Source organism: Eublepharis macularius, chromosome 4 (genome assembly GCF_028583425.1).
Source record: "Eublepharis macularius isolate TG4126 chromosome 4, MPM_Emac_v1.0, whole genome shotgun sequence".
Classification (NCBI taxonomy): Eukaryota; Metazoa; Chordata; class Lepidosauria; order Squamata; family Eublepharidae; genus Eublepharis; species Eublepharis macularius.
The window spans coordinates 15,371,723-15,385,873 of NC_072793.1; the positions used below are offsets into that span (position 1 = coordinate 15,371,723).

At 42.2% G+C, this 14,151-nt stretch overlaps 1 protein-coding gene across 1 annotated transcript in view; it reads left to right on the top strand.

Moving 5' to 3' along the window:
• The window catches only part of CEP112 (centrosomal protein 112), a 464,588-nt gene that overhangs the window by 396,510 nt on the left and 53,927 nt on the right, over positions 1 to 14,151 (top strand). The window contains exon 24 of the mRNA XM_054976905.1: positions 9,847 to 9,936. Within this exon, the coding sequence (XP_054832880.1) occupies positions 9,847 to 9,936 (90 nt within the window). The remainder of the gene's footprint in view (positions 1 to 9,846; positions 9,937 to 14,151) is intronic.

Below are 14,151 nucleotides of genomic sequence, written 5' to 3' on the forward strand. Positions count from 1 at the left end.
TTATTTATTTATTTATTTATTTATTTATTTAGAATAGTTCTATACTTCCTAATCAGAGTTCTGCTCAAAGTGGCTTACAATTAAAACTGACAGTATAAAAAGCCAAGCCATTAAAAAACAAGCAATTAGACACAAATAGCATAAAAGCTGTCTATAAAACACAGCAAACCATTAAAAAGCTGATAAGACAAAGCCACTAATTAAAAGCCTGGACAAAAGTTTGTGTTTTTAGCCTGGCACCTAAAAGAAAGTAAAGTCGGCACCGGGTGAGTCTCCGGGGGGGGGCATTCCAAAGACAAGGTGTCATCACAGAAAATGTCTTCTTTAGTCACCACCAGGGCTTTTTTTCAGGGGGAACGCAGTGGAACGGAGTTCCGGAACCTCTTGAAAATGGTCACATGGTGGGTGGCCCCGCCCCCTGATCTCCAGACAGATCCTCTGTCTGAAGATCAGGGGGCGGGGCCGCCAGCCATATGACCATTTTCTCTGAGGGCAACCCACTGAGTTCCACCACCTCTTTTCCCAGAAAAAAAGCCCTGGTCACCACCCAGATCTCTGAAGGCGAGGGCACAGAGAGCAGAGCTTGAGAGGCATATCCTAACTGTCAGGCTGGATAGTATGGGGGGAGGAGGTCCTTCAGACCACTGGTTGTAGAAGAAATTCATGTATTGCACTGAGCCTCTTTGGTGCAGTGATTGGAAGACTGGACTTGAAAGATGAGGGCGCAGATTCATGCGGCTGTGAAGTATGCTATGTAGAACTGACGAAAACGTTTTTCTCAAACGAACCTACTTTACAGGTCTGTAGTGATACTAACACCTTGTCCTGAGCCATTTGGAGGAGGACGGTAGGATATCCATACTTTACAGTATTGTGGCTAGGTAACTAACTAGGTTTTTTATTTTTCACTACCCTTATCAGCCAGGAGAATTTGAGAGGACGCTATTGGTAGTATCTTTAGAATTTCTGAATGAGGGTATATAGCTTGATATCAATGTTGCTGTATTAAGTCACTTTCTGTGAGCTCCTCTTCTATGTTAAGCTGATTAAGTCAAAGATACCGTCTTGCCTATTTTGTATTCCTTATACCAATAGGTTGCTCAAGCAGACGTGCTTGAATGCTTCTATAGTGACATATCAGTATTGTCCAGCATCCCTTCTGCCTCATCACATCTAAGATAGGATCTACGCTAAAGCAGTTGATCACCACTATAGGAACCATTGTAGTCTCTTAATGCTTACAAAAGATTGCTTTCTTCATAATATCAGACATAATATCAGACAACACCAATATGAAAGGAGCCACAACTTAGGAAAGTTTCCATGGGGAGCATCTTTGGGAAATGTTATGGAGTAATATATTTAGGGTTGTTTTTATTTATTTTCATTATTTATTTTCATGGCCATCTGACAGCAATGCTGATTCTGTGAACTTGGGCAGATCGTAAGAGAGAGGGCAGAATGGGTTACATCAGTGCTAAGTTCTCGTGGCCTTCTTACATGCCCAGGGTAATGCAGATCGCCACCTTGGGGGTCAGGTAGCAATTTTCCACAGGCCAGTTTGGCTAGGGACCCTGGAGGTGTTTTGCCATCTTCTGGGCATTGAGCAGGGGTCACTGGGGCAGTCGGGGGGTGGGAGATACTTGTGAATTTCTTGCATTGTGCAGGGGGTTGGACTAGATGACCCTAGAGATCCCTTCCAACCCTATGATTCTATGATTCACTAATAAAAAAGGATGTAATTATGCACCTGTTCTCTCTCTCTTTTTAAAATTCCAATAAAAATATAGTGAATAACCATGCTGGTTAATGAATCTTGATAATGTACGTATAAGAATAATGCGATCCCCGGAACATTGACATATGAGAATTTTGATGAGCATTCTAAAGTAAAATGGGGTATTTAGGTGCATGGATGTCTGGCTCTTGGTATGAAATTCTCGTACCAGCAGTATCAGATTCTCTCTTCCAGTATTATAGATCCAGAGGAGTTAGCCGTGTTAGTCTGTAGTTGCAAAATAGTAAAGAGTCCAGTAGCACCTTTAAGACTAACCAAGACTAATCAGATTGCATCTGACGAAGACAGCTGTGGTTCTTGAAAGTTTATGCTACAATAAAGTTGGTTAGTCTTAAAGGTGGTACTGGCCTTTCTTCCAGTAGAAGCCAGGACAGGAAGACTACAGGAAGCATGTAGCAAAATAATTTAAGGGCCAAACTAGCCCTGATATTTGTAGTTCTATACACAGCTGGGTGGTTTGTAAAAATGTAAATAGCAGCTGCTGACTTATTGAGATTGAGTTAGACGGGGGGACGGTTGGGTTAACATAGAAACATAGAGCTGGACAGGACCGAAAGGGTCATTTAGTCCAACCCCCAGCATAATGCAGGAAATTCACAGCTACCTCACTGCCATCAGTGACCCTTGCTGTATGCCCAGAGGAAAGCAAAAAAACCCTCCAGGATCCCTGGCCAATCTGGTCTGGAGGAAAATTCCTACCTGACTCCAGAGTAGCAGTCAGCATTTCCCTGGACATACAAGAAAGGGCCACAAGAGCTTAGTACCAGCTCATCCTTCCTGCTTCACTCTCCCAATCTGCCTAAATTCATACTGACTCATAGAACCTGCATAGATCCAGAGGAGTTAGTCGTGTTAGTCTGCAGTAGCAAATAGAAAAGAGTCCAGTAGCACCTTTAAGACTAACCAATTTTACTGTAGCATAAGCTTTCGAGAACCACAGTTCTCTTCGTCAGATGCATGGAGGGTATGAAGAAACTGGTCAGATGTCCAGCGTATCATCAGTGATCTACAACCCATCCTGGAAAACGATGCCTCTCTCTCACAAGCCCTGGAAGACCTCTCCTGGCCTACAGACAGCCCCCCCCCCCACCTTAAACGACTTCTCACTAACAACCATGAATCTGCAAGCAGAGTCACCAGCACAGGTACCAGACCCTGCAACAGACCCAGATGCCAACTCTGCCCTCATATCTACCCAGGAAATACGATTACATGACCCAATGGCTTCAACTACACTATCCCTGGCTCTTACAGCTGCTCATCCTCCAACGTGATATATGCCCTCATGTGCCAAAAATGTCCATCTGCTCTGTACATTGGACAAACCAGCCAACCTCTATGCAAAAGAATAAATGGACACAAATCTGACATTAAAAAGGGCAACATCCAGAAACCAGTGGGAGAACACTTCAGTCTACCAGGACATTCCATCAAGGACTTAAAGGTCACTGTTAGTTCTGTTGTAGTTCAACAGAAACCTTTCAAAAACAAAATCCAACGGGAAGCTGCTGAATTGGAATTCATATGCAAATTTGACTCAGACTTAGATTGAATAGAGACTATGAATGGTTATCTCATTATCAGAAGTAACTGATTTCATTATCAGAAGCAAACTGATCCCATTATCAGAAGCTACTGATTGCATCTACTCTCCCCTCCCCTCACCACCTATATATATCTGACCAGTTTCTTCATACCTTCCATGCATCTGACGAAGAGAACTGTGATTCTCGAAAGCTTATGCTACAGTAAAGTTGGTTAGTCTTAAAGATGCTACTGGATTCTTTTCTACAGAATCTGCATGGATGTCAGATGGCCGTCTATCCTCTTCTTAAACCTCCAAAGAAAGAGGGAAACTGTTCTACTGAGGAACTGCTCTAATTGTCAGGAAGTTCTTCCTAATGTTTAGCCGAAAACTCTTTTGACTTAATTTTAACCTGTTCATTATGGTCCAACCCCCTGGGGCAATGGGAAACAACTCCGCTCCATCCTCTATGTGATAGCCTCCTTGAAATACTTGAAGAAGGCTATCATATCATCTCTCAGTCAGCTCCTCTTCAGGCTAGACATACACAGGTCCTTCAGTTTTTCTTCTTAGGCCTTGGTCTCCAGACCCAATATCTTTGTTGCCCTCCTTTGGGCACATTCCAGTTTGTCAACATCCTTCTTAAACTGTCATGCCCAAAACTGAACTCACTACTCCAAGTGAGGTCTAACGAGCGCACAGTAAAGTGATACCATCACTTTGCATGATCTGGCATGATAGAAGTTTATAATACCATGCATGGGGTGGAGAAAGTGGATAGAGGAAGCTTTTTCTCTCCCATAATACTAGAACTTGAGGGCACCCAATGAAATTGTTGGAAAATAGGTTCAGGACAGACAAAAGGAAATACTTTTTTACTCCACTTGTGGAATTCACTGCCGATGGAGGTAGTGATGGCCACGAGCATAGATAGATTTAAAAGTGGGCCAGACAGATTCATGGAGGAGAGATGCATCGATAGCCATGGTGAATTGATCGGGAGAGTCCTTTGTCATTTTAGCTTCTAGAGAGAATTCAGACTAGATTTGATCTAGAACTCACTTATATGTCTTTTTGGCCATCCATGGTATCCGTAAAACTCTCCTCCAGCACCGCATTTCAAAATAATCAATTTTCTTCCTGTCACCTTTCTTCATTGTCCAACTTTGACATCCATACATAGTAATGGGAATACCATAGTTTGGATTGTCTCCATTTTGGTCCCCAGAGAGACATATTTATCTTTAATGATCTTTTCTAGTTCTCTCACAGCTGCACTTCCTAGTCTCAATCTTCTTCTGATTTCCTAGTTGCAGTCTCCTTTTTGTTTGATGATTGAGCCAAGGAATAGAAAATCTTGAGCAATTTCAATTTCTTCATTGTCAACTTTAAAATTGTATAATTCCTCAGTAGTCATTATTTTTGTCTTTATGTTCAGCTTTAATCTTGCTTTGGCACTTTCTCGTTTAACCTTCATCAGTAGACATTTCAAGTCTTCACTATGCCCTTGCAATCTCTTAATTGCAACGCATTGCCTTGCCACTTGGTGAATATAGTACTGGTGGGACTCAGTGAACATGTAATAAAAATATATTGTGTATCTTTTTTTCCAGTTTGTATCAGTGAATCAAATGAACGTGCACCTGTATTGTTGCAGTAGAGCTTATCTCATTTAGATTGTAAGTGCCTTTCAAAGTAAGGAATATCTGTGTTGGAAAGCCAAAGATTTTACTTCCTTGTTCTCTGGCCAACACAAAGCTCTTCCAAGGTCAGGTATAGTGTAGACTTTCAACTGCAAACATGCTTGCATGTCATTTGAGAATGAATTAAGCGGGAATTTCTTTTAAAGTTTTTTATAGCAATAATGCAAGTCAACTCTACAAAGTCAAGGCAAGGGAATTAATACCTATGCCAATCAAGTTTAATGGCTGCCATTTTTTCACTTGCTGAAAAAAACATCAACAACTTCTGGAATTCAGATCTTCAGGCTTAATTTTTATTTTTTTTTAAAAAAGCCATAATGTAATGTCCATTCCATAACCAGAAATCTACGAATCTGTAGACTATGGATTATACATTTTTATGGTTTAAACATGAATTTCCATAAAACAAATACCTAGCATCTTATTGAATACTTGAGATGAATATGGTAATCCTTCCCTCTCTCCCTCTTTCTCTGTCTCTTATTTTATTTTTTATTTAATCACATTTCTAGACCGCCCTCCCCGTCAGACCAGCTCAGGGCGGTTTAACAACAGTTTAAAACAGTAAAAACATTATAAAAACATTAAAACATTGCTGACTCATGACTTTTAAGCATTAATCTTACAATTAATTTTCAAAAGAAATGCTACATTAGGATCCCAGGAAAAACTGTTCTGCTGCCTATTACATTTTAAAGTGTTCAGTGCTTGAAGACAGGAAAGCCTAACTGTAGAAGAGGGAATTAAAGTTTCTGAATTAATGTGCATAAGTCCCTCTCATCTGGATATACAGCGTATTTTCCCCAGTAACTTGAATTCCTCGTAATTTTTGGTACGACCTTGGCTGCACTCTGAAGAGATGATAATTTAAGTGAGTAGCCCTGTTGGTCTGTAGTAGAACAGCAGGATTTGAGTCCAGTGGCACCTTAGAGACCAACGGGATTTTCAAAGTGTAAGCTTTCGAGACTCAGAGCGCCCTTCTTCAGGCATCTCTTCTGAAAAGATGACACATCCCAACTCTCTTTATGAGCAGTGCTTCGCTAGAGACATTGGCTTCGTTAATAAAAGGAAATGTGGATGGCATCGTTTCCCAGACTTGCAAGAAAAAACCTTGACCAGATAGCAAGTATGGCAAAGCTGCAGGGGATTCTATTAGTAGAGCATGCTAGATATAGCATACTGTTCCACACAGTGTCAGCCAGTTGCCCTAGAGGGCTAAACAAACAGGACCTAGCAACTGAGTCCCTCCCCTGCTGCTGCCTCCCAGCACTGGCATTCAGAGGCTCCCTACAGTCAACAAGGCTAGTAGCCATCAATGCTCCTTTCCTACATGAATCTGCCCATCCCCCTTTAAAGCTGCCTCTTGCTTGTGGCCTTCACTACCTCTCCTGGCAGTGAACTCCTCAAGTAGAGTAAAGAAGTATTTCCTTTTGTCTATCCTGAACCTGTTTCCCAGCTATTTTGTTTGAGTGCCCCTGAGTTCTAATACTATGGGAGGGAGAGAGAAAGCTCCCTTTATCTACTTTCTCTACCCCGTGCATAATTTTATAAAATTATCTCTCATGCCTCCCCTTCACTGTCCTTGTTCTAGACAGAAATGTCCCAGCCTCTCCAGCCTTTCCTCATCGGAAAGGTGCTCCAATCTCCTTATTGTCTTCTTTGCCCTCCTTAGTGCTTTTTCCGGTTCTGCAATGTCCTTTTTGAGATACAGCAATACCATTTGTAAGCCACATAGGCACATAGTTGTCTTTTTCACTGCTGCCACACACTGGTTCGACATTTTCGTTGAGCTTTTCCACTACAACCCCCAAATCTCTTTCAGTCTCAGCAAGACCACATCTGCATAGATTTATAATTGGGGAGGGGGTTGTTCCAATATGCATCAGCTTACACTTACCCATGCTGAACTTCATTTGCCACATTGTTGCCAACTCACTCAGTTTAGAGAGAGACAGGGCTTTTTTTCAGTTGGAACACAGTGGAACGGAGTTCCGGAACCTGTTGAAAATGGTCACATGGTTGGTGGCCCCGCCCCCTGATCTCCAGACAGAGGGGAGTTTAGATTGCCCTCCGCGCCACTGAGTGGCGCAGAGGGCAATCTAAACTCCCCTCTGTCTGGAGATCAGGGGGCGGGGCCACCAACCATGTGACCATTTTCTCCAAGGGCAACCTATTGAGTTCCACCACCTCTTTTCCCAGAAAAAAAGCCCTGGTTATTGTGGATTTTCTGGGCTGTATAGCCGTGGTCTTGGCATTGTAGTTCCTGACGTTTCGTCAGCAGCTGTGACTGGCATCTTCAGAGGTGTAGCACCGAAAGACAGAGATCTCACAGTTTGACACTGAGAGATCTCTGTCTTCTGGCGCTACACCTCTGCAGATTCCAGTCACAGCTGCTGGTGAAACGTCAGGAACTACAATGCCAAGACCACGGCGATACAGCCCGGAAAATCCACAACAATCATCATTCTCCAGCCGTGAAAGCCTTCGACAATATACTTGCAGCAAGTTTGCCTGATTCTGTTGCAGAAGAATTGATTCTTTATGGCCCTTGTCCTTCAATTCCCATTAGTGAGCTACCGCTCTAAGTCTCCCCATATCCTCATGCAGCTTTCAACTTTGGGAGTATGACATTAAAATGGCCCGAGATAAAACCAAGTATTTTGTGGTGAATTTAGAATGGCACACAGTTGTTACTGCAGCCGCCTCTAGACTTCTGTTTTTGAACACCTAAAGATAGGGCAAATATGAGCATTTCTTTTCTTTTTTTCCTTTTGAATTTCTTGTGATGTGGGGAAATAGAATTTGCAAAGTTCATTCATTCCCTGGTTGTAGCGCTTCCTTCAAAAGGGTATTAGAGTATCATAGCTAATGAGTATGCTAGCCTTCAAAACAAAACAGATAAGGTTGACTCAGTTCTCCATCCTTCCGAGGTCGGTAAAGTGAGTACCCAGTCTCCTGGGGGTAAAGTGTAGATGACTGGGAAAGGCAGTGGCAAACCACCCCGTAAAAAATCTGCCAAGAAAACATCGTGGTGCAACGTCCCCCCATGGGTCAGTAATGACTCGCTGCTTGCACAGGGGACTATCTTTACCTTTACCTATATAGTACAATATAGTTTCTGGGAATGGCTTGGCAGGAGGTGGGGAAATCCAAGGCATTCAGGCAATCAAAGAAGTTCAAACATATCGTCAGTTATTTATACCATGTCATATTGAAAGAGGACTGTGTGAGTATTGCCTGCATTTGAAAAAACAAAAGTTTCAGGTAAGCAATGCTTGGAAGTTTCAATGCTTGAAAGTTTCAGGTAAGCAAGAAACAAAGACTTCTCTTTTTGTATCACGTAGTGAAAGGTTATATCTTGAGATCAAGGGGCAAAAAAATGGTATAACTCTCCCTTTCTTTTGAACTTTCCTGGGTTCCTTTTGGCGGAAACAGTACTGCACATGTTTTATGGTGGTCTTCCATTAAGTGACATATTGCGTATGTGATATATAACAAGAGGGAATTGGGCAGATTTGAAGCTCTTTTTAATGTTGATTAAAGTTTTTGGCATCAGAATAGGTTGAAGCTTTACAGCTTTAATACTTTTAAGTTAACTTCTGGCATCACTTCAAAACAATTATGCAAGATCTATCACAAGTACTCCTCTTATCTTATCTGAATAGCAATTTTATCCTGTTAATGATTTAAGCCTACTCTATTCCGTTATTGTCTAAGAAAGACAAGAGAGGATTCTGTTAAATCTTTGTGCCATACGTTCTTTTAGATGCTTCTAGTTTATTTAAAACTTTCGCTACTGTACTGTAAGCCCTAAAATGCCCCCTATGTTTCTTGGCTTGTATATCCTGCATATTTTGGTGCATGTTGGCGTGATTCAACTGTGCTGTTCAGGGTCAAAATGGATAAGGGTGACAAAACAGATAAGACCTGGAAGATTCATGACTGGATCGTCCCAGCAGTGTTTAAGCTGAATTACAGCCATATTGTGCCCTGATTAGGATCAGGACCACGAGGGGAATAGGATATTTCCCTCCCAGGCACTTTCATAAATCAAAACCACTCCCACCCTCAAACACTTTTAAAAGAGATAGCTAATCCATACACTTGAAAGGGTTAACTTTTTAAATAAGTAAGAATTACCCATACCCACCCTAGGAAGACCCCTCCCAATTTATTTCAGTGTGAATCAATGTTTTGCTTCAGTCTTCTGATGGAAAGGGCAGAAACTCAGAGCTGTGTGTTGGATTTCTGCAATAATCACAACTCATGCCGACATGCAAGGGACAGCCACCTTTGAGGATGGGCAACGCTGCTGCAGCATTGTATTGAGAGTGGCTGAATGCTCCACTCCTAATGAAGAGACAGGACAGAATTACCATCCCCTCACTCTCAGAGGAAGGCAAAGCTAGAACAGCAAATCATACAGAGATGCAACAGGCACCCTGATTTCACAGGAATCTTGCGTTGATATTTTCTTCTGCCGACGCGCTCCATGGTGACCAGTTTGGGGATTTGAGCTTTATGGAGTAAAAACTAATTCTGCTTTATAAGGGAAGTAATTAGTGAGAAGAAGGTTCGCTGAACCTTATTTGCAGTATTTCAGACATTGCTGACAATTATAATTGAGGATTCTTGAACACCTATTACTTCTGCTACCAAACGTTGCGTTCAGTATACATGGTGTCCTTCCAGTCTTGTGAAAGCTGAAGGATCTTTGTAAACCGCTTTGGGTGGGCATTAAGTTGTCCTGAAGGGTGGTATATAAATTGAATGTTATTATTATATTATTATTAAGTCTGCTTTGTACGGATATTTTTCAGGGTTTGCAAGATGAGGTGGAGAACTATTGCAGTCAGGTTCGCTTGGCAGAAAAGAAGTTGCAGCATAGAGATCTGGAGAGACAAGAACAGGTATCATGTTATTTCCTGGTATATTTCTGCTCTTGGACAAGAGGTTCTCTCCCTATATATCTGTCTGTCTGTCTACATCTATATCTATATGTCTATCTGTCTGTCTCTCTCTATATATATTTATTAGAAAACTTGCTTGCTTGAAGACATAACCACAACTTCTACTTTATATTTTTGTTTCTTGTTAATAAAAAGGGATTAAACTGTCTGTACCCTGGGGGCAAATTCTTAACCAGTGCTGTCTCTCTCAAACTGATAGTTGAGCTGGTAAATGACACACTTCTTTTAAAATGCCAGTACTGTTTGCAGTTTAATTTTTCAGTTATTTACTGAGGTGGGTAATTTTCAAGTTGACATAAAATGGTAATTGGCTGTACTATTTATATCCTTGGTCTCTTATCTACTTCTGTATTGAGTGGTGCAGAAAATGAACTGTGATAGAATAACTGTTTTGAATGGTGAAATAAGAGGGATAGACTATTTGCATTTCTTATTCCTGGTCAACTATATTGTAGGTTTACAGGCAATTAACTGAAAAACTTAAGTAATTGCTTACTGTTTATTTACAGTAAGAAAAGTATGAATTGAAAGAAATGCTGGAATGTCCCAGGCAAGAAAAAGAAGACTTCCTCTTAAATCTCAGATCCCTGTTGTTCGGCCATACATTAATATAAAACATTTTTTACTTGACAAACCCACTTGTGAAGTTTGATGCTGAAGTATTCATTACCATTGTCCACTTGACATAGTGATGTATAAGAATAGTTATAATCAGACAATCTGATAGACTGTTTCTGTGAGTCAGGACTGTGGCTACTCAGCTTTTAACAAGACACACAACTTTCTGAGGGAGGAGTACATTGTTTCAGAAGTGAACCAGCTTCCCAATGCCTGGGCCCCTATTTGAATGTCTCTCTATCCCGTATTCCATGTCGCCGCTGATCCTTGTGCTGTCTGGTTCAGCAGAGTTTGATGTCCTTTTAGGGTGACAAAACCCAGACCTCCTGTGCAGGGCTAGGCTAGTCCTCTCACAGCTTTAGGATCAGCTGTGGCCAATGCACTGGCTTTCCTCGTTTCCCGTCTCCACGATTAGTGGCTCTGTGGTCAGTGGTGGCAGCAGGCTCCAGTGCATGCCTGAGGGGTACAGCAACGGCAGCTGTGGGTGGCATTGCAACAGTGCACCTGGCCAGCCCTTCCACAGTGGGGCACAGACCCCTCCACCCCTGTGGGCAATGGTGCTGTGGCACTGACACCTTCCTGCTCTTCAGCACATTGTCCTGCATCCAGTTTCCTGAGATGAAATTGGGTCCAAAGGAGGAGGGCAGCAGAAGGTGTGGATCACTTGACCTGAAGAGCAGAACAGAATCCTACCAGACCCCTCCCCTCCACACTCAGACTGGGATGTCTATCCAGATCCCTGCTGAATCCCTGCTATGCAGGAACACCGCTGGCCAAGAGGGCAAGCAACAAGTGGACAGGTGGCTAGCTGCAGTGCCCCTTTTCCTTTTCCTTCTGCCCCTCCCCCCACTGGTCCTTCCTCCTGTGGCCTCCCCAAGACAAGCTCTGTGTGGGGGTGCTGCCTCAGCAGCTCCTTGGCAACTAGACACCAAGCCTGAGGCCCCCTTGCCCATTCCCACTTCCTCCACCTCTCCTGGAGCAGTTGCAACTCAGAGGCCTCTGAGGAACTGCAGAGGTCCAGAAGCCAGGGGTGCTCCAATCATAGTCCATGGCCAAGCACTTCAGGGCACATGAAGGAGGCTGGAGGCAGAGGTCAAGGCAATCGAGGGATCTCAGGAAGGTCTAGGCCTATCTCAGCCTCCTCCCAGAGTGCCTCAGCAGGACTTCCACCAGGCTGGGTGTTCAAGCATCCCAGGAGCCAGCATAGCCATGTCACTCTGTTGGTGGACAGGCAGGGGTGATGAACCCATTCACCCCAAGAGCCAGTTTGGTGTAGTGGTTAAGAGCGCAGGACTCTAATCTGGAGAGCCGGGTTTGATTCCCCAATCCCCACTCCTCTACTTGAAGCCAGCTGGGTGACCTTGGGCTAGTCACAGTTCTCTGGAGCTCTCTCAGCCCCACCCACCTCACAGGGTGATTATTGTAGTGGTGATAATAATGACATACTTTGTAAACCGCTCTGAGTGGGCATTAAGTTGTCCTGAAGGGCGGTATATAAATCGAATGTTGTTGTTGTTATAGTCCTAAGACATAAGTGGGTAAATGTAAAGCTCTATTGTAATCAGTCTAAATTACTGATTGGAACTATTTCTGCAGGTCAGTAATATAAAAAGTTTCCAATGAGTGAATCAGGTGCTTGCCCAAATGTTAACTTGTATCAACAGAGCTCTCCTAAAACTCAACAAGCTAGAATCAAGAAGGGAGTCTCAAGTTTGGGTTATTGTTGGTTTTTTGTTTGTCTGTTTTGGGGTGGTTGGGGTTTTTATCTTGACTTTCGTTTCGTGGTCAAAAATAATTTGTTGTAGGTTTGTTCCCATGGCAGCTAATCCCTTAGTTTACCTACCTCTCAAAGGAACCTTTGCATTAATTTCCCATGCAAGCAAAGTTATGCTCAAAATTTACAACAAAGATTTACCATCTATGGAACAAGAAATGCCAGATGTTCAAGCTGGATTCAGAAAAGGAAGAGGCACTAGAGATCATATTACAAATTTATGTTCGTTACTGGAGCATACCAGAGAATTCCAGAAGAAAGTCAGTTTGTGTTTTTAAGATTACAGCAAAGCTTCCAACTGTGTGGATCATGACAAATTATAAATGGCTGTAAAAGAAATGGGTGTGATTGTTTAGATACGCAACCTGTATTCTGGACAAGAGGTTACCGTTAGAACAGAACATGGAGAAACAGAATGGTTTCCAGTTGGCAAAGGTGTCAGACAAGGACATATTTTATCTCACTAGCTGTTCACTTTATATGTATAACATATCATAAGGAAAGCTGGATTAGATTCAGATGAAGGTGGAGTGAAATGGGTGGAAGGAACATAAACAATCTGTGATATGCAGAAGATACCACACTACTGGCAGAAAACAGTAAATACTTGAAATGACTACTGTTGATGGTTAAGGGAGAAAGTGCCCAAAACAGGATTACAGCTAAACATCAAGAAGACAAAGGTAATAACTACTGAGGAATTACACAACTTTAGCGTTGACAGTGAAGAAATTGAAATTGTTAAAGATTTTCTATTCCTTGCCTCAATCATCAACCAAAAGGGAATCTGCAACCACAAAATCACAAATGGGAAAAATATATATTTGTAATTACAAATTTGCAAAAATATCAAAGAAACATCATAGTGCAATTAAACATATAGAGAGCAGACAAATTACAGATGAGCCACAACATATATAAATCGTCATCCGTCATGAGTGACCTTGAGCACATAATATTTTATTCTCAGAAGTCATGTCATATTGTATACCACCAATTAGCTTCTGAATCCTTAGCAGTTTCCACACGACTTACCGGCCTTCGGAGCGTTGCGCAAAACACGCGGAAGATAGCGTCTTCTCGCTCAAAATCACGCCAGGAAGATGCTATCATCTGGGAGTGTTTCGTGACATCACGTCTTCCTGGCGCGATTTCACATGAGAAGACGCTATCTTCTGTGTGTTTTGCACAATGCTCCGGAGGTCGGTAAGTTGTGTGGAAATGGCCCTTGTTTTCACAATTATGTGCACAAAGTCACTCATGACTGATGAAGATTTATATATCAAAACAAATTTAGCTGGCATCCTGTCTTTGTTGTTGTGGGTCACCTGTAATTTGTCTTATATATAATCATTACAGACCTCTGGTACTTCTGTACCCTTCTTTTGCTGTTCTTTCTGAGGTTCCTACCCCTTTGTTTATTGACTTGGAAGGGCAACCAGGAAGGAACTAGAAAAGGTCCTTAAGAATAACGAAGTATCAGTGGAGACCAAGATAATTCATACTATGGTATTCCCCATTTGCCAAAGAGACAAATAAGTGGGTTCTAGATCAAATCAAGCCTGAATTCTCCCTAAAAGTTAAAATGACCTAACTGATGCTATCATACTTTGTTCATATCATGAGAAGACTCGCTGGAAAGGACAATGATGCTAGAAAAAGTTGAAGGTAGTAGGAAAAGAGGAAGCTCCAGCAGGAGATGTATTGACTCAATAAAGCAAGCCACAGCCTTCAGTTTGCAGGACCTGAGCCAGGTGGTTAAT